Source organism: Mugil cephalus, chromosome 20 (genome assembly GCF_022458985.1).
Source record: "Mugil cephalus isolate CIBA_MC_2020 chromosome 20, CIBA_Mcephalus_1.1, whole genome shotgun sequence".
In the NCBI taxonomy this organism is placed as follows: Eukaryota; Metazoa; Chordata; class Actinopteri; order Mugiliformes; family Mugilidae; genus Mugil; species Mugil cephalus.
The window spans coordinates 432733-450141 of record NC_061789.1 but is presented as its reverse complement, the minus strand read 5'-3'; the positions used below and the strand labels follow the sequence as shown (position 1 = coordinate 450141).

At 47.2% G+C, this 17409-nt stretch overlaps 1 protein-coding gene across 4 annotated transcripts; it reads left to right on the top strand.

Annotated features, from left to right (window-relative positions):
• Positions 1 to 5788: 5788 nt before the first annotated feature.
• On the top strand, positions 5789 to 16581 carry LOC124997516 (E3 ubiquitin-protein ligase RBBP6-like). Of its 4 annotated transcripts, none has more exons than XM_047571278.1 (17): positions 5789 to 6103; positions 7626 to 7731; positions 8596 to 8659; positions 9172 to 9213; positions 9293 to 9381; positions 9474 to 9558; positions 9641 to 9768; positions 10488 to 10660; positions 10771 to 10874; positions 11349 to 11444; positions 12196 to 12293; positions 12698 to 12773; positions 12870 to 12921; positions 13010 to 13031; positions 13112 to 13399; positions 13554 to 13643; positions 15202 to 16581. In XM_047571278.1, exons 1-17 carry the CDS (start codon positions 5947 to 5949, stop codon positions 16382 to 16384), a joined length of 2853 nt encoding a protein of 950 aa, XP_047427234.1. In that variant the 5' UTR covers positions 5789 to 5946; the 3' UTR covers positions 16385 to 16581. The 4 variants fall into 4 exon arrangements, with proteins under 4 accessions (XP_047427234.1, XP_047427233.1, XP_047427235.1 ...); XM_047571277.1 differs by having other exon boundaries at positions 13554 to 13667; XM_047571279.1 differs by lacking the exon at positions 5789 to 6103 and adding an exon at positions 6296 to 6445 and having other exon boundaries at positions 13554 to 13667.
• The last annotated feature ends 828 nt before the right edge of the window (positions 16582 to 17409 follow it).

Below are 17409 nucleotides of genomic sequence, written 5' to 3'. Positions count from 1 at the left end.
TCTCTGGGGAGTCTCCGGTGACGCCTGGTCTTGAATCAGCGCTGGAGTCTGTGGTTGTTTCTAAAACGTAGGACGAGAAAATGATGATGGCAGGAAGTTCTACCAGAGTTAAGAGAAGAGGAAGAGATGTGACGCCCCTTTCCCACCAAAAACAACCTGGTGCCTCCAAAGAACCGCTCTGCTTTCCCCAAAGACCGAGAGTCACCAGGAGACACGTCTTTAAATCACCATGGAGACGTCCACGGGGCCCGGAGTCCACGGGTCTCCTCCTCCGTCCACCGCTGCTGGTCTTCAGCCTCCACGGGTCTTTCTCTTTTCTTCTAAAACTGGAGGTTCATAGTTTTCCCTGTATGAATCCGTGGCTCCTCAGACCAGATCCAAGCTGGTGCTTAACTGGAACCAGTTTGGAACCAGTTTGGTGGAAAAGGGGTTAGAAAACCGGGACGATGTAGGACCTCGGGTAGAGAGAGCAGCCGTTATTTGGGTTATTCTGGTCTTTAGAACTTTCTCCATCTTTAACTTTCCATGTGGTCGGTGTTTGTGACCCTGAGAAGCCATGTCCCTGGATGCCCCCCCCCCACGTCCTCCTGGGCCGTGATGTAATGCAGCCTGGGACAGGGAGGCGGGGCTTAGCCATGCTAGCTTTCATTAAGACGTCCCATCCGTCCACGGTTCAGAGCCCTGACTGAATATAAAGATGGCCGACGCGTCTCCTCTTCCTCCCCCACCTGGACAAGTTGAAGCTAAAGCTTTAGGGACACGTGATGTTTCTGTCGTCCAGTCAACGTCTGAGGAAACGTAGTTCACAGCTTCAGCGTTTCTGTTTGAACTCAACACGTGAAGTTAAAGTTTAAAAATCTGACGTCAACACCGTAAAAACTGGAGCACAAAGAAGAAAGTATATCTGCACTGAACGTGTTGATTCAACGCCTTCAACTAAACCTTCAACTTATTTTTGTGTCTTTCTTTGTCCACCATGTGTCCACATGAATGCGTCCCTGTTGCTACGGAGACAAACTAACTTGTGGACATTGTCCAACCAGAGGAGAGCTGACGCTTCTTATTGAGAACAGTGTCTCCCAGTGAACAGTGGCTGCAGGAGTGGACACATATTAGCAGCAGCATTGGCAGCTTGTCTTTGTCTTGGTTTGTCTTGGTTTGTCTCCAGCTGTTAGCCGCGTTAGCCCAAGTGCTAGCAGAATCCCCGGCTAACGTATGCTTGGCTTGGTTCATGTGCTGTTTGAAGCTGGAAAGAAAACTCCTTCCTGCAGAGTGTGATGATACTTTATGTGTCTCCACTGGTCCCTCTTGGTGTCTTTGTCCTCAAATGTCCCATGGAGAGGACCAACGTGCTGTTTAGCGTCTTCCATCTTTATGGGTTGGTTCTGCTGGTGATGCTAACGCTACTTGGACAAACATGTTCACTGGGTTCAGATGTTTAACCACATTAATCCTCGTTAACTCTTATGAAGAACATGTATTATTAGGATGTTTTCTCTTGGCTGGCGTGGAGGAGGAGGGGGCGGGGCTCCATCTTTACATACAGTCGGTGGTTCAGACTGAGTTGCCATAACAGCTGCTGCGCCCCCTTCAGGAGGAAGCGAGGCGTGCAGTCAGAAGTGCCACCTGTAAAATACCTGAGGACTGTTAGCGGTAGAGCACAAACTCAGGAGAGGAGTCAGAGCCCGTTTCTTCTTCATGTGTTTACGGACGTAAAGAGTCGATTAACGAGAAATATCCTACGATCATCGTCACGAGCGTCGCACCAGGTGAACTCTGTTTCAGGACGATGATGGTGATGAACAGCACACAGCTGTTTATGGAAGAGAATCAGGCCCCATGAGGGGAAACGAGAGGAGGTGGATTTATTTTCATCATGCACTTTGAGAATGAAGTCGACCTTTTCCCTTCATCTAACAGCCTGCGCGGCATTTTATAGACACGGTCACACGGTCTGGTTGTCATCGTCTCTAAAGGTCGACCTCTTTTCTCAGCATTTCAACTTTTATCTCAAAGTTCATAATGAAGTGAGAAATAAATGTGGCTCCTCTCATTGTTTCTCTTCTCGTGGCTGGAACTGAAACTAACCTGCTCTGAGACCGAAGGTGAAACGTGCAGCTGGAAACTCGAGTAGCATTTAAACAAATGAGAACGGCTTCTTATCCTGCTCCACACACACACACACACACACACACACACACACACACACACACACACATGCATGCAGAAACCTGCTGGCACACACACACACACACACACACACAGATGCCAGCCAGTTTCACTGTATACTTTCTAATGTAAACCTCCGACTAGCAGCCGTCACACGCTGTGAATTAAAGCACACTTTTACTTACATGATATAAATATGATGATTAACTATATGAAGAATATTATCTACAGATAAGAACTAGAAAATAAAAAGTCACCTTTTCAACGTGTCTCTGGTGGTTTCATTCTGTCTCTGACCCGAAACACAAGGAGGGAGGGAAGGAAGTAAGGAAGGAAGGAGGGAGGAGAAGGAAGTAAGGAAGGAGGAGAAGGAGGAGAGGGAAGGAAGGAAGGAAGAGAAGGAGGAGAAGGAAGGAGGAGAACTGAACCCTGGAAGCTTCAATCCTCAGAAAAAGAAGCATCTCTGATTTATTTCTGTTTGATGAAATAAACATGAACATGAGTTAGAAGTAATAAAATAATAATAATAATAATGATAATAATAATAACAACAGTGATTACAGGGAAACTATGACTTGGTCTTAAATCTCCAGCCGGATGAGACGATGTTTCTCTGCTCTGTCTCAGAAGCTTCTTACACTCAGAAACATAGAAACACAGAAGACGGGTTCTTGTTAAACGGGTCCGTTAAGCCTCAGTGAGCTGAAGTCATGGACCAGGTAGATGCTGAGTTTATAGTTCTGTACCTGTCTAGGTCCAGAGACCAGGATCCAGCTGGTCTCATGTTTTTAAGGAGATGGAGGATCCTGAGCTCAGACTCGTGATCGTATGATCTCCTCCTGTTCCTCCATGAAGCTCCCGTCCCGTCTGCTGTATTAATCGGTTTTATTCAGCTCCACTGATCCACTGAGAGAAAAGGCTGTTTGTGCTAATAGGCCATAAAAGAGACCGAGGCTCCGCGGCATTAGACCGTGTTATAGCTCTAAAAATAACCACAGCTCGTCTTTAGCATCACACAACAGCTGGTTGGTTCTGAGGGAGAACTTAGAGACGTTAGAGACGTTAGAGACCGTCCTCTCCGTCTCCGTTCTTCATGTTCATCTCCACATTAACAGGGAATCGTTTAAATGAACAATGTTTCACACATTTAGCTCCAAAAACATTAATGTGAATTTATTTTAATGTCACATTTATATCAAACTTACAGCATATTTACATCATTCATTTACATTTAAGTCGCTGTTTATTTACCACTTATGGGAAACGTCCAGAATCAGACCAGAATATGGACGTGGAACATATTATTATACAAATATACTATTATTATTATACAAATATTCACCAATTCAGCTAAATTAGGATAAAATTCGACGACTGAGCCATAAACAGCTGCTATAATATAACGATGTAATTATGAGTCGCTTCAATAAAGAAAACATTCATGTTGAAATGTGGATACTAACATAGATGATGTAGTTTGTGGTTTATTTCAGCAGATAAGTGATAAATGGAGCGTCGTGTCCCTCTAGTGGATCATTTAGAGTCTAAACCTGTTTCTGAGCAGCTTTGACCTCTGACCTCGTCCACAGAAGCATCTTTACCTTTAATGACTTTAACCTGAGTCTGAGACACAGGAGGAGCAGCTGCTGCCTTCAATGTCCACAGTTAAAAAACGTTCTCAGCCTCCGTTAGTTTACAGGTAATATTAAAGTTTTAATCTTCCTTAACGAGCATCTTTGATTGTGTTGCTTATTTTCTTCTTTTCCTTTTATTCGCAATTTCATGCCAATAAGAGTCATTTCTACTCTTTAAACTTTTATTTTAAAGTCATTTAAAATGATAAAAATGAACGTTGTTATTTTGGTTTATGTTGTTATATTTTAAGTAATATAAAATGATAAAAACATGATGTGTTCAGTTTTTTATTTTGGTTTTATTTTATTTTAAGTCCTTTAAAATGACAAAAATGAGTTTGTATGATATTATTGTATTTTAAAGTCATTTAACCCTCTGGAAAAGTTTTTTTTATCATACAATAGAGTAAATAATAGTAATATTTTACAACTCTTTGTGGTGCGTTGCCTTGAGGAAACACTGAACCATGATGGTAAGAAATGAAAAGTATTGACTTATTTTTTTAAATTTGAAAAAAAAAGAAAGAAAAATACTCAGTGGATCCAACTATTTACAATCATTGACATAAAATAATAAAATGTTTCACATAATAACTTGTCTGAACGTTGCCTGCAGGCAGCATCGTACCAGTGAACTCGTACCAGAACCTTAGGAAAAAAATAAATGTTGTCAAATTCCAGTATTTGGTCGTTGGTGCTTTATTTTAATGCTTATTTCGGTTTAATGACTCTTTGGTTCGTTGCTTATGGAAACTGAAGCGTTTCTACCTCTGAAGTTAGAGAAGACGCTGGAGGATGTTACAGTGATGATTCCACGATTTGTTAAACCTGGTAAGAAAACAACAAGTCCTGTCATCATATTAGTAACATCACTGCACGTCCACCCTCACGGTCCTCATCCTCATCCTCATCCTCATCCTCATACTCATCCTGATCCTCAGACTCAGACTCAGACTCATCCTCATCTTCATCCTCATCCTCATCCTCATCCTCATCCTCATCCTCATCCTGATCCTCAGACTCAGACTCAGACTCAGACTCATCCTCATCTTCATCCTCATCCTCATCTTCATCCTCATCCTCATCCTCATCCTGATCCTCAGACTCAGACTCATCCTCATCCTCATCTTCATCCTCATCCTCATCCTCATACTCATACTCATACTCATACTCATACTCATACTCATCCTCATCCTCATCCTCATCTTCATCCTGATCCTGATCCTCATCCTCATCCTCATCCTGATCCTCGTCCTGATCCTGATCCTCATCCTCATCCTTATCCTCAGACTCATAGTCTTCACTCTCACTGTTTCCTTGTGTTTACTTGCAGCTCGTCTTCATCAGTACTCGCTTCTAATTCAACCTCACTGACTCTAACATGAGTTTTACCACAACCAGCTTGTTCTTGGAACAACCTCAGAATGACTCAGGATTCTTTAAATGGAGGAAATGTGTAGAAAATGGAAGCAGAGTAACAGCCTTAACTTTACTTTATTACAACTAACATCAAATGCATCTAGATGAAATTGTAGAGAGGAAAAGAAAATGACTGCTATGCTTTTGAACAGTTTATATACGTGAATAAACGATACCACAATGTCATGTCATGGTGATTCTACAACGGTTCAGAGTTGCCTCAAGGCATCATTTGCATTTTAACAAGTTTCCAACAATTAATTAAAAAATAAAGCACATTGAATAATTAGAAAGTAAAGTGAAGACACCTATTACTATGGGTGTATTTTTTCCAGACTGTAAAATGCCAGGAAAAGGGTTTTCAAGAGGTTCTTGTGGAGAGAAATGGGTTAAACAGTTAAATGATAAAAACATGGCAGGTCTTTATTTCGGTTTCCGTTATTTTATTTTGAATTAATATGAAAAGCTAAAAACATGACGTGTTTTTTTGTTTGTTTCGTTGAGTTTTGGTTTATGTCATTTTATTTTGAAGTCGTTTAAAAAGATAAAAACGGAGTCTGCTGTGAAGGCGCAGTGTCCGTGGAGGCCGTGAAGGCAGCATTAGTTGCTGACTCGCCGTTGCTTGTGGAAACAGTTGCTGAGTTCAGTCACTGAGCACCGAGCAACTCCGACATTAGCAACAACAATCAACGCGTCTTAAAGTCCACGCCAGACCGGACCCAGCATGTCCCACGTCCACTACAAGTTCTCGTCCAAGCTGAGCTACAACACGGTGTCTTTCTGCGGACACACCATCGCGCTGCCGGAGCTGAGGCGGCAGATCATGGAGCGGGAGAAGATCCGCAGCGACCTGCAGGTTATTAACGAGCAGACGGGACAAGGTAGCGACCCCAACACGCGTTAAACGTGTTACACATGTTAAACGTGTTAAACTATCATGTGACACGTACACATATGTTGGGAGTCACGGGGGGGACGGGGAGGGGGGGCTGGAGCCGGTGTGGAGTTTGGGAAACACGTGGTTTGACAGCTGTCAGTAAACGCACCTGCGCAGCCGTTGAAATTAAACGTCTTATCGGTTTTTCTCGTTATCTTCTGCAAAAAGCTGCTGTTGTTTTGTTTGTTTTTTGTTTTTTTAAATATAAACTCGTCGTTTTGTCCTGAAACCCGCGGATAGAATCGGAACCGGTTCGCTAGAGCTTTATTTAAAGGGACAGTTAAAGGTACAGCTGTGTCTGCGCTTTAAATGGAAACCAGGCTAATTTAGCCGGTTAGCATCTGACTCAGGATAAATTATAAATGTTAAACTTTGACTCCAAAGTTCCTCCTTTTATCCAAGACCAAGATTCAAACTCGATCTTTTACCAGATGACAGAGATTCACTCAGATGTAGTTTCCTCTGTTCTCTCGGTCCTGACATTAACCATCATAGATCCAGTCCCATTTAATTATTGGTTTTAATTATAGCTAAAGGTTGCTAACACTTAGCAACACTTAGCAACACCTAGCAACACTTAGCAACACTTAGCAGTGAACTAGAAACTGGCTCTGAACTAGTTATTGGCTCTAAACCATGGTGGTATTAACCATGGTGGGTGTTGGCTCTAAGCCCCGGTGGTATAAGCCCTGGTTGTGTTGGTTCTAAGCCCTGGTGGGTGTTGGTTCTAAGCCCCGGTGGGTGTTGGTTCTAAGCCTTGGTTGGTGTTGGTTCTAAGCCCTGGTGGTATTAACCATGATGGTGTTGGTTCTAAACCCTGGTGGGTGTTGGTTCTAAGCCCCGGTGGTATAAGCCCTGGTTGTGTTGGTTCTAAGCCCTGCTGGGTGTTGGTTCTAAACATGGTGGGTGTTGGTTCTAAGCCCTGGTGGGTGTTGGTTCTAAGCCCCGGTGGGTGTTGGTTCTAAGCCCTGGTTGGTGTTGGTTCTAAGCCTTGGTGGGTGTTGGTTCTAAGCCCCGGTGGGTGTTGGTTCTAAGCCCCGCTGGGTATTGGTTCTAAGCCCCGGTGGGTGTTGGTTCTAAGCCCTGCTGGTGTTTGCAGGTGAGCGTCACAGAAGCTGCGTCGCCTCTTTCATTCTGAGTTTGGTCCAGAAGAGTCAGAGCAGCAACAAAGGCTGAAATGAATGGAGCACATTCCTGCTGCATTTACGCTTCGTGCCCTTAATTAGAAGCAGCCGCTGTGTTTGTTTCCAACCACCAGCAGAGAAATAAGTCACATCCACTTCATCACATCCTGCTGCTCCAGCACATTTAACCTCACACCCCCAACAAAACACACAAATATTTCTTCTTCTTCTTTTTATTTCAATGAGAACTTTGTGATGCCGTTGCCATGGTGAGGGTTGATCCCAGGTCACTGATTGGTCCAGATGCTGATCAGCTGATTAACCTCCATCTCTTCCTCCCAGAATACACCGACGACGACAGTCTGATCCCCAGAGGTTCCTCCGTCATCGTCAGGAGGATCCCGATCAGCGGAGTGAGACCCAGCTCCGGCTCCAAGACCTCCTCCCTGTAAGGGTTCACAGATCCCACTGATTCACAGCCACCCTGAACGCATCACACTGATCCCCTGACCCTGAACGCATCACAGCTATCCTGAACGCATCACAGCTACCCTGAATGCATCACACTGATCCCCTGACCCTGAACGCATCACAGCTACCCTGAATGCATCACACTGACCCTGAACGCATCACAGCTACCCTGACCCTGAACGCATCACTATCACCCTGAACGCATCACACTGATCCCCTGACCCTGAATGCATCGAACTGACCCATAAATACATCACTCTGACCCTGAACGCATCGCCCTGACCCTGAACGCATCACCCTGATCCCCTGACCCTGAATGCATCACGCTGACCCTGAATGCATCACGCTGACCCTGAATGCATCACCCTGACCCATAAATGCATCGCCCTGACCCTGAATGCATCGCCCTGACCCTGAACGCATCGCCCTGACCCTGAACGCATCGCCCTGATCCCCTGACCCTGAATGCATCACGCTGACCCTGAATGCATCGCCCTGACCCTGAATGCATCGCCCTGACCCTGAATGCATCGCCCTGACTCTGAATGCATCACGCTGACCCTGAACGCATCGCCCTGACCCTGAACGCATCGCCCTGACCCTGAACGCATCACCCTGATCCCCTGACCCTGAATGCATCACGCTGACCCTGAATGCATCGCCCTGACCCTGAATGCATCGCCCTGACCCTGAATGCATCGCCCTGACCCTGAACGCATCACCCTGACCCATAAATGCATCGCCCTGACCCTGAACGCATCGCCCTGACCCTGAACGCATCACGCTGATGTCTGAGTTCAGACTGATTCACTGAAATGTTTTCTCTCTCTCTGTGTTTCAGTGGTCGATCGAACCAACCTCAGGGCTCCAGCATCAGCAGAGCGGTTCACAACACAACTACAACTGTATGACAACAACAACAACAACGGCACAAACATAAAACACCAAAAACACTCATAAAACACCAACAGCACCACATCCACATGAATCTGACGATAAACAAAAAGCTGAGGATTAGAGTCGATCAGAGGTTTTTAAAGTTAAATGTATTTTAACTCATCACCTGATCCTGTTATTGAAACATGATTGAGGACGGAAACAGTTCCTCAGAGTGAGTGAACACACGTCCTCATGGTGTCCGGGTGTGAAACGTCTGGAGGATGTTTGCTTGAACTGAAGAGTTTTAATGGAGGAAGGAATGAACTAAATATCAGTCTGATGTTTTATGAGTCGTTGAAGAAGCTTTAATCTCCTGATTTAGTCTCAGTGTGTTAGCAGCCTTTAGCGTGCTAGCTGTTAGCCTTCAGTGCTAACAGCGATGGAGCTGAGATTGGATGCATGAGTGACTGTGAGAGGCAGCAGGATGTGAACTGTCTCTGTTTCTTCCCTGAAACTGTTTCATGTTTGGTTTCCACAGATGGAGGATCAGACGTCCACACCTGCTTCCTTCTTCTCTAAGGTCTGATGCCTCCTCTCGGTTTCACGCTCTCACATCTGAGTCCAGACTCCTCGTCTCTGACCCTGTTGTCCTCTCTCAGCTGCAGATGGCTAACCTGGTGGACGCAGACATGTCTGAGGAGGACAAGATCCAAGCCATGATCTCCCAGTCCACCTACGACTCCATCAGGTCAGTCCTCCGCCTCTTTAACACCGTCCTCCCGCTCGTCCCGTCTCATTCCCTCCGTCTGTCTCTGTCTGTCTCCGTCTGTCTCTGTCCAGCCTCAACAAGGAGCTCAGTGTCAACTACACCTGTAAACGCTGTGGAAACACTGGACACCACGTCAGGAACTGCCCCATGGGCGGGGTGAGCTGCTCCCTGCACCTGTACGATATATTTATAAGTATGATTATATATAAATACTGATAAGTGTCTGATCTGAGACCAGGAGGCTCCTCTGAGGATGAAGAAGTGCACGGGAATCCCTCGCTCCTTCCTGGTGGAGGTGGACGATCCCAGCGTCAAAGGAGCCATGTTGACCAACTGTGGACGCTTCGCTGTTCCTGCCATCGACGCGTGAGAAACCGAGGATTCATCCTCTATAACGTGTTGACACTGTCCACCATGTGTCCACATTAACGTGTCCCTGTTGCTACGGAGACAGACTAACTTGTGGACATTGTCCAACCAGAGCAGAGCTGACGCTTCTTATTGAGAACAGTGTCTCCCAGTGAACAGTGGCTGCAGGAGTGGACACATATTAGCAGCAGCATTGGCAGCTTGTCTTTGTCTTGGTTTGTCTTGGTTTGTCTCCAGCTGTTAGCCGCGTTAGCCCAAGTGCTAGCAGAATCCCCGGCTAACGTATGCTTGGCTTGGTTCATGTGCTGTTTGAAGCTGGAAAGAAAACTCCTTCCTGCAGATTCAGATTATTAATCAGACTGATAAAAACATCCGTTCATGTTGTGCTGGTGCAGGTTGATCACTGCAGCGTAGTCATCAGGACGTTTGTCTCTAGCTGTGTCCGGTGTAATTATTCCGTGTTCTCCTCTCTGCAGTAAAGCGTGTTCTCCTCTCTGCAGTAAAGCATGTTCTCCTCTCTGCAGTAAAGCGTGTTCTCCTCTCTGCAGTAAAGCGTGTTCTCCTCTCTGCAGTAAAGCATGTTCTCCTCTCTGCAGTAAAGCGTGTTCTCCTCTCTGCAGTAAAGCGTGTTCTCCTCTCTGCAGTAAAGCGTGTTCTCCTCTCTGCAGTAAAGCGTGTTCTCCTCTCTGCAGTAAAGCGTGTTCTCCTCTCTGCAGTAAAGCGTACGCCGTCGGTAAGAAGGAGAAGCCTCCGTTCGTTCTGCAGGAGGAACCCAAACCTGAAGCGGAGGAGGAGCAAACTCCCAAGGAGCTGCTGTGTCCCATCTGCCACGAGCTGCTGGTGGACGCCGCCATCATCCCCTGCTGTGGACACACCTACTGCGACGACTGTGAGTGACGAGTTACACCACCCGGCCCAGAATATGTGGGTGGAGCTGCAGTGACTCTACAGGAAGCTTCTGCAGCGTCTCCAGATTTATTTCATTCTTCTTCCTGTCAGGTATTCGTACGGCCCTGCTGGACTCAGACGAACACACCTGTCCTACCTGTGGCCAGTCAGACGTCTCCCCCGACACACTGATCGCCAACAAGTTCCTCAGACAGGTACAGAGACGGGACTCCTCCGCCTCCGCCTCCGCCTCCGCCTCCGCCTCCTCCTCCTCCTCCTCCTCCTCCTTTTCCTCTTCCTCTTCCTCCTCCTCTTCCTCTTCCTCCTCCTCTTCCTCTTCCTCTTCCTCCTCTTCCTCCTCCTTCTCCTCCTCCTTCTCCTCCTCCTCCTCTTCCTCCTCCTCCTCCTCTTCCTCCTCCTCTTCCTCTTTCCCTCCTCTTCCTCCTCCTCCTCTCCTACCTCCTCTCCGCTCCTCCTCTCTCCTCCTCCTTCCTCCTCTTCTTCCTCCTCCTCTTCCTCTTCCTCCTCCTCCTCCTCCTCTTCCTCCTCCTCCTCCTCTTCCTCCTCCTTCTCCTCCTCCTCCTCTTCCTCCTCCTCTTCCTCTTCCTCCTCCTCTTCCTCTTCCTCCTCCTCCTCCTCCTCCTCCTCCTCTCAGAGATGTTTAATCTGAGTCTCTCACTCTTTTTCAGACCATCAGCAACTTCAAGAAAGAACGAGACGCCATTAACGACCTGGGAGGAACATCTGGACCAGAACCCGTCCAGAACCAGCAGAACCCTCAGCAGGTTCTCCTCCTCCATTATATTAGTGTCATTATATTTATATTATATAAATAATATATTAATACGTTATATGTATATCCTCCTCCTCATCCTCTCTCTATATTAATATCTACAGTCGTGTTAAAGTGTGTGTGAGAATGAAACGTTTCACATCATCAGACTCATTTAAATATTAATCAAACAGAACACGAGTAAACACAACATTAAATTAAGATTAAACCCAGACCTCCGTGGTCCTGTGGTAAAAAGAGATAAACTCTGTTAGAACACGTTAGAAAGAACGTCCTCTGAGTCTGGAAAAGGTTCTAAAGCCTTTTCTCTGCAGAGAACCACAGTGAGAACCTTTAAACGTGAACCAGAGAACCACAGTGAGAACCACAGTGAGAACCATTAAACGTGAACCAGAGAACCACAGTGAGAACCACAGTGAGAACCACAGTGAGAACCACAGTGAGAACCTTTAAACGTGAACCAGAGAACCACAGTGAGAACCACAGTGAGAACCATTAAATATGAACCAGAGAACCACAGTGAGAACCATTAAACGTGAACCAGAGAACCACAGTGAGAACCACAGTGAGAACCACAGTGAGAACCATTAAACGTGAACCAGAGAACGTTCCCAGGAGGAAGGTCAGAGTTCTCCAGACTAGAGCGGTGGTAGATGGAGGCAACACTTTAACACCACTGAACATATATATAATAACTATATATATGTAAACTTCTTCCTCCTTCATCTCCATCTTCCTCTCAGGCGTCTGAAGTTCCCTCGGCTCTGACGGTTCCAGCCTCGGATCATAACTCAGCTGGAGCGTCGCTTCTGTCTGTTCACATCCTCCAGACGTCCAACAAGTACATCAAGAGTTTACCTTCTCCTACTCCTCCTCCTTCTCTCCTCCCCATCTTCCTCCTCGTCCTGCTGGACGTCCTCCTCGTCCTCCTCGTGCTCCTCTTCCTGCAGAGTTTACAGTCTGATCTGAATTAAATATGATGAACTCGTGCTCGTGTCACTGTGAGATCAGTACCAGTGTTGTTCCAGCTCCAGCCAGAGGGGGGCGGTAGAGATGCTTTAACTAGACATGATGATGTGGGAGATTTAGGAGATTTAGACGAGGGGGGGGGGGGGGGGTTGTTTCTGTCCACACACCATATGTTGGACACCTGTACTGTGGACGATGTCTTACCTGAAACATTCTCACACTCAGTGGGTCAGAGGTCAGAGGTCAGAGGGCTGATCAGAGGTTTGTTGTGTTTAGTGAAACTGAAGGAGGAGCAGCTGACCTGTCAATCAAAGACCCGGCACAGGAAGTCCAGACCGAGTCCGGACCAGAGGTGAGGACACACTACACACATTAATACAGTACACGTTACACAACAACAACAACAACAACATCAACATCACCGTGTCTCCATCTCGTTTCTCTGCAGGTTAAATCTGTGCAGCTCCAGACAGGAAGAGGAAATCAGAGCAACTCCTCAGGTTAGCATGTAGCCCAGTTAGCATGTAGCCCAGTTAGCATGTAGCCCAGTTAGCGTGTGTTGCTAACGTGGTCTCCTCTCTGTTGCAGAGCCTCTGTCCAGATCCTCCAGGTCAGTGAACGTCTCGTTTCTCTGTGAAGTTCAGACTCATCGTTCTGGTCTCACGTCTCCTCCCTGTCTCCTCCCCACAGCTCCTCCTCCTCCGCCTCCTCAGGTCCTCCTCCAGGAGTCCTGAATGAATCCATCACCCAGCAGCCTCCTCCCCTCCCCTCCTCCTCCTCTTTTCCTGCTCCTCCTTGGCCTCCCTCTCCTCCTCCTCTCTTCCACACCTTCCTCACCAGTTACCCTCCTGGACTCCCTCCCGCCTGGTTACTTCCACCCCCCCACGCCTCCCCCATCGCCTCCTCCTCCTCCTCCTCCCTGCTCCTCCTCCCCAGGGAGTCGTCCAGAGACCAGAGGAGGCTGAAGAAGGAGGAGAGGTAACATTCACGTTCATCCGTCACGTTCTTTACGTCCAGACTGAGTCTGTTTGATTTAAAAGACGTCCTGTCCTCCCCCTGTCCTCCCCCTGTCCTCCCCCTGTCCTCCCCCTGTCCTCCCCCTGTCCTCCTCCTGTCCTCCTCCTGTCCTCAGGTCTCCTCCCAGACGCTCCACGTCCTCTCGTCTCTACTCCTCCAGCCGGCCTCCGTCGAGCTCCAGGTCCAGGTCCAGGTCCAGGTCCAGGTCCAGGTCTAAAGACACATCCAGGTCTTTTCATCTGTGTTGTAACATTTCAGTTTCCTCAGAGTTCAGAGTTCAGAGCAGGAACTGTGACAGAACCAAACCTGGATAAAACCAGGATAAAACCAGGATAAAACCAGGATAAAACCAGGATAAAACCTGGATAAAACCTGGATAAAACCAGGATAAAACCTGGATAAAACCAGGATAAAACCAGGATAAAACCTGGATAAAACCAGGATAAATACGTCCACAGTAACAGGACACCGTGGCACAGAGGAGAAACACAACGTCCTCTTGACTTAAATATCTTATTAATTAGTGAAATGCAGCATGAAGAGTCTTTATCTAAAAGAAAACATGGCCAGAAAAATCCACTCAGAGCAAAGTCTCCACATTAAAGCCTGAAAACATTTCTCCTCCTCTCGGGACCAAGTTGTAGTTCAGGCGTCACCTGCTTTCACATTATATCTAAAATAGTTTTTACCAAATCCTCCTTCACTGCACGTCATGATTTAACCAACTCTGTAAACACAAACTGATCCGGGTTATTTCATTCAGTTCAGCTTGATGATAATGATACTATGTTTTGATTGGCTGAAGCCAAAGAGTGGGTGTGGCTTCTCTTGACACTTTCCTGGCCAGTCACAGGTGAGCAGAGTCATGACCGCAGCCTCCTCATTGGTTCATCATTCTTCTTCTTTGGCCTCCTTCAGGACAACAGTGTGTAGTACCGCCTCTCACCACTCTGTAGAGGGGGCGCTGGTTTACATTAAAATGCTCAATAATAAGAAGAGAACGAAGAAGAGACGACAGTAGCCATGTTTTTGTTTGTTTGTTTTTTAATTAAAGCAATATTTCAGAAAATATGATAAAGTCCAGTTTCTCTTTGTTTCCATCGAAAGGTTTTAACTATAAAGTAAAGTCTGGTCACATCCCATAATTCTCCTAAACTCATCAGTTTGAGGAAGATTCAGATGAACTGGTCACATGACCTCCAGCATCATCTCCATGGAAACGACAAGAAAGTCCATTAGAGACAAACTTTAATATAAATACGTCTGAGAAAGAGATGAGAGAAGAGATGTTTCTGATGTCTCTAATGTCTCTGATGTCTGAGATGTCTCTGGTGTCTCTGATGTGTCTCTGATGTCTCCGGTTTCTCTGGTGTCTGAGATGTCTCTGGTGTCTCTGATGTGTCTCTGATGTCTCTAATGTCTCTGATGTCTGAGATGTCTCTGGTGTCTCTGGTGTCTCTGTTGTCTCTGATGTCTCTGATGTCTCTGATGTCTCCGGTGTCTCCGGTGTCTCCGGTGTCTCCGGTGTCTCTGGTGTCTCTGGTGTCTCTGGTGTCTCTGATGTCTCTGGTGTCTCCGGTGTCTCCGGTGTCTCTGGTGTCTGAGATGTTTGTAGAGATGCAGCTGTTTCAGTTTTTATTGAGATTCTTTCTGGACTCTAGTTTTAATGGAAGTGTTTAATGTAGTGATGCTACAGAGAAGCTCCTGTCTCCTCAGAGACACTTCTGTCCTAATAATCTGGTTCTGGGTCTTTTTTCTTCCAGGCGTCCGTCTCCGTCTCCGCCTCCGTCCTCGTCTCACGTCTTCGGCTACAAACCGTCCTCTCCTCCTCGGCCCAGCTACCGCTCCAGGTCCAGGTCTCCTCCGGACCAGAGGAGGAGTCGCCCCCGCAGCAGGAGGTCCAGGAGGGACGGGGGCGTCTCTGAGGGACGCGTGGACTCTCAGCCCCGGAAGCCGACCATCGTCCTGGAGCTGGACTCGGAGCGCTACCTGCAGTGGAACCAGGACTACAAGGACTGGTGGGACAGACACTTCAGCTCCAAGCCCCCTCCCTCCCTCTGTCCTCCTCCTCCCTGTCCTCAGTGGACGTACAGAGGAGGACACAGAGACGACTCCAGAGTTTCCTCCGACGCTCACTGTCCCCCCCCGGGGAGACGGTCCCCTCCCTCCGAGACGTCCAGCGACAGCCGGTCTCCTCCGTCTCGGTCCTCCAGTGACGGCCCGTCCACGCCGTCTCAGTCGTCCAATGACAGGCGCTCGTCTCTGTCTCGGTCGTCCAGCGACAGACGCTCCACGCCGTCCGAGGACAGAGCTCAGAGGAGGACGCTTCCAGAGAGGACATGTCCTCCAGTGAGACAGAGTCGGAACAAACATCGCAGAGCGTCACCGTCCCCCGAGGCTGTTAGGAGGGACAGGAGGAGACGCAGCGAGGACGGACGCACACAGGACAGAAGAACTGTCCACAACACCTCCAGATCTGACCAGAAACATCTGGACAAAGACTCTGGGAGACAAGTCAGAGGACAGAGAAGAGACAGAGACTCAGACCATCGGCACAGAGACGTCCCCGACCACCGAAGAAGAGACGACCTGCAGAGACAGGACAGAGACAACCGTCCATCTGTCCGTCCTCACAGCGGAAAAGAGACGAGGTCTGGACAAGAACCTGAAGACAAGTCTGACGGGAAGAAGACGACAACGAGGAGGACAGACGGAGACATCTGGGAGGGAGGGATGAAGATGAAACCACAGAAGAAGATCAGCATCAACATCAACCTGGACACCAAGAGAGGGGAGGACAGAGGGGAGGACAAGAAGACGGAGGGAGGAGAGGTCAGACAGATGTGGTCCAGAGCTACGTTCAGGGAGGAGGAGGAGGAGGAGGAGGAGGAGGAGGACCAGGACCAGGACCAGGACCAGGACCAGGACCAGGACCAGGACCACTGAGATCTGATGAGTTCATTCAACCAGAGACTTTTTTCTTTATTTTGATGGAATATAAAATAATAATATAATGATATATGATGATGATGAATTCTTATTTTTGTTCTTGTTGATGAAGCATCGTCACCGATTCAGATTTTTCTTTGAGCATTAAATGTTTCACCTGAACTGAGGCCGGAAATAAAATGAAGCATCAGTTACTGTCTGTGTCCTTCTGACGAGCTAACGGGGGAGCTAACGGGGAGCTAACGGGGAGCTAACGGGGAGCTAACGGGGAGCTAACCGGGAGCTAACCAGGTGCTAACCAGGCGGATGGAAGCTTATGTTTTCCTAGAGATCCTGACATTAATTTAGCTTCTAACACAAAGAGTCTTAGCAGAGATTCATCGTTTCATTGATCCATAGAACGAGTCACATCCACAGACTGAATCCTAGAATCTGATCTATGAGACTGAAGAGAAATAAATAGTAGATCTACTTTAGAACCATTGTTGCTCTTCATCCATGTGGTATTAACCAGGTAAATGTTAGGTTGGATTCCTGCTCCAGGAGAATATCTCTCCTCCTCTTCTTTCCACCATGTTCTCCTCTCTAAGCCTCTTAAAGTTCTCCTGCACATCTCACTGCAGAACCTTCTTTAGGAACCTTTCATCTCTGCCTCCATCTAGGAACAACCTGGTAACAGCCTGGTATTGGTTCACTATGAGCAATACATCTACTGACCACATGGTGGCGCTGCTGCTCATCTACAGGAGGAATAAAGGGTTTCAGGTTTGTTCTCACTGAGATCAGCTGCTTTATGATTATTATCTGTTTCTATTCTCCTCTCATTTCTGTTGATGTTTATCAGCTTCAACATGAACAGACTCAACAAGAACTTTAGAGGACGAAGAGACGACCAGAGGACAGTGAGACAGGAGACGAGACAGAGGACAATGAGACAGGAGACGAGACAGAGGACAGGGTCCAACTAAATAAATGATCCAGAAAAATGATGTGATGTGACTCGTTTCTATTCATTCATTAGA

Excerpts from the sequence above, each read along its gene's own strand:
- LOC124997516 (XM_047571277.1), top strand. The coding sequence starts at position 5,947 with ATGTCCCACGTCCACTACAAGTTCTCGTCCAAGCTGAGCTACAACACG. Across the intron at positions 7,732-8,595 it reads GGCTCCAAGACCTCCTCCCT|TGGTCGATCGAACCAACCTC; the intron begins GTAAGGGTTCAC and ends TCTGTGTTTCAG. Across the intron at positions 9,559-9,640 it reads GGAACTGCCCCATGGGCGGG|GAGGCTCCTCTGAGGATGAA; the intron begins GTGAGCTGCTCC and ends ATCTGAGACCAG.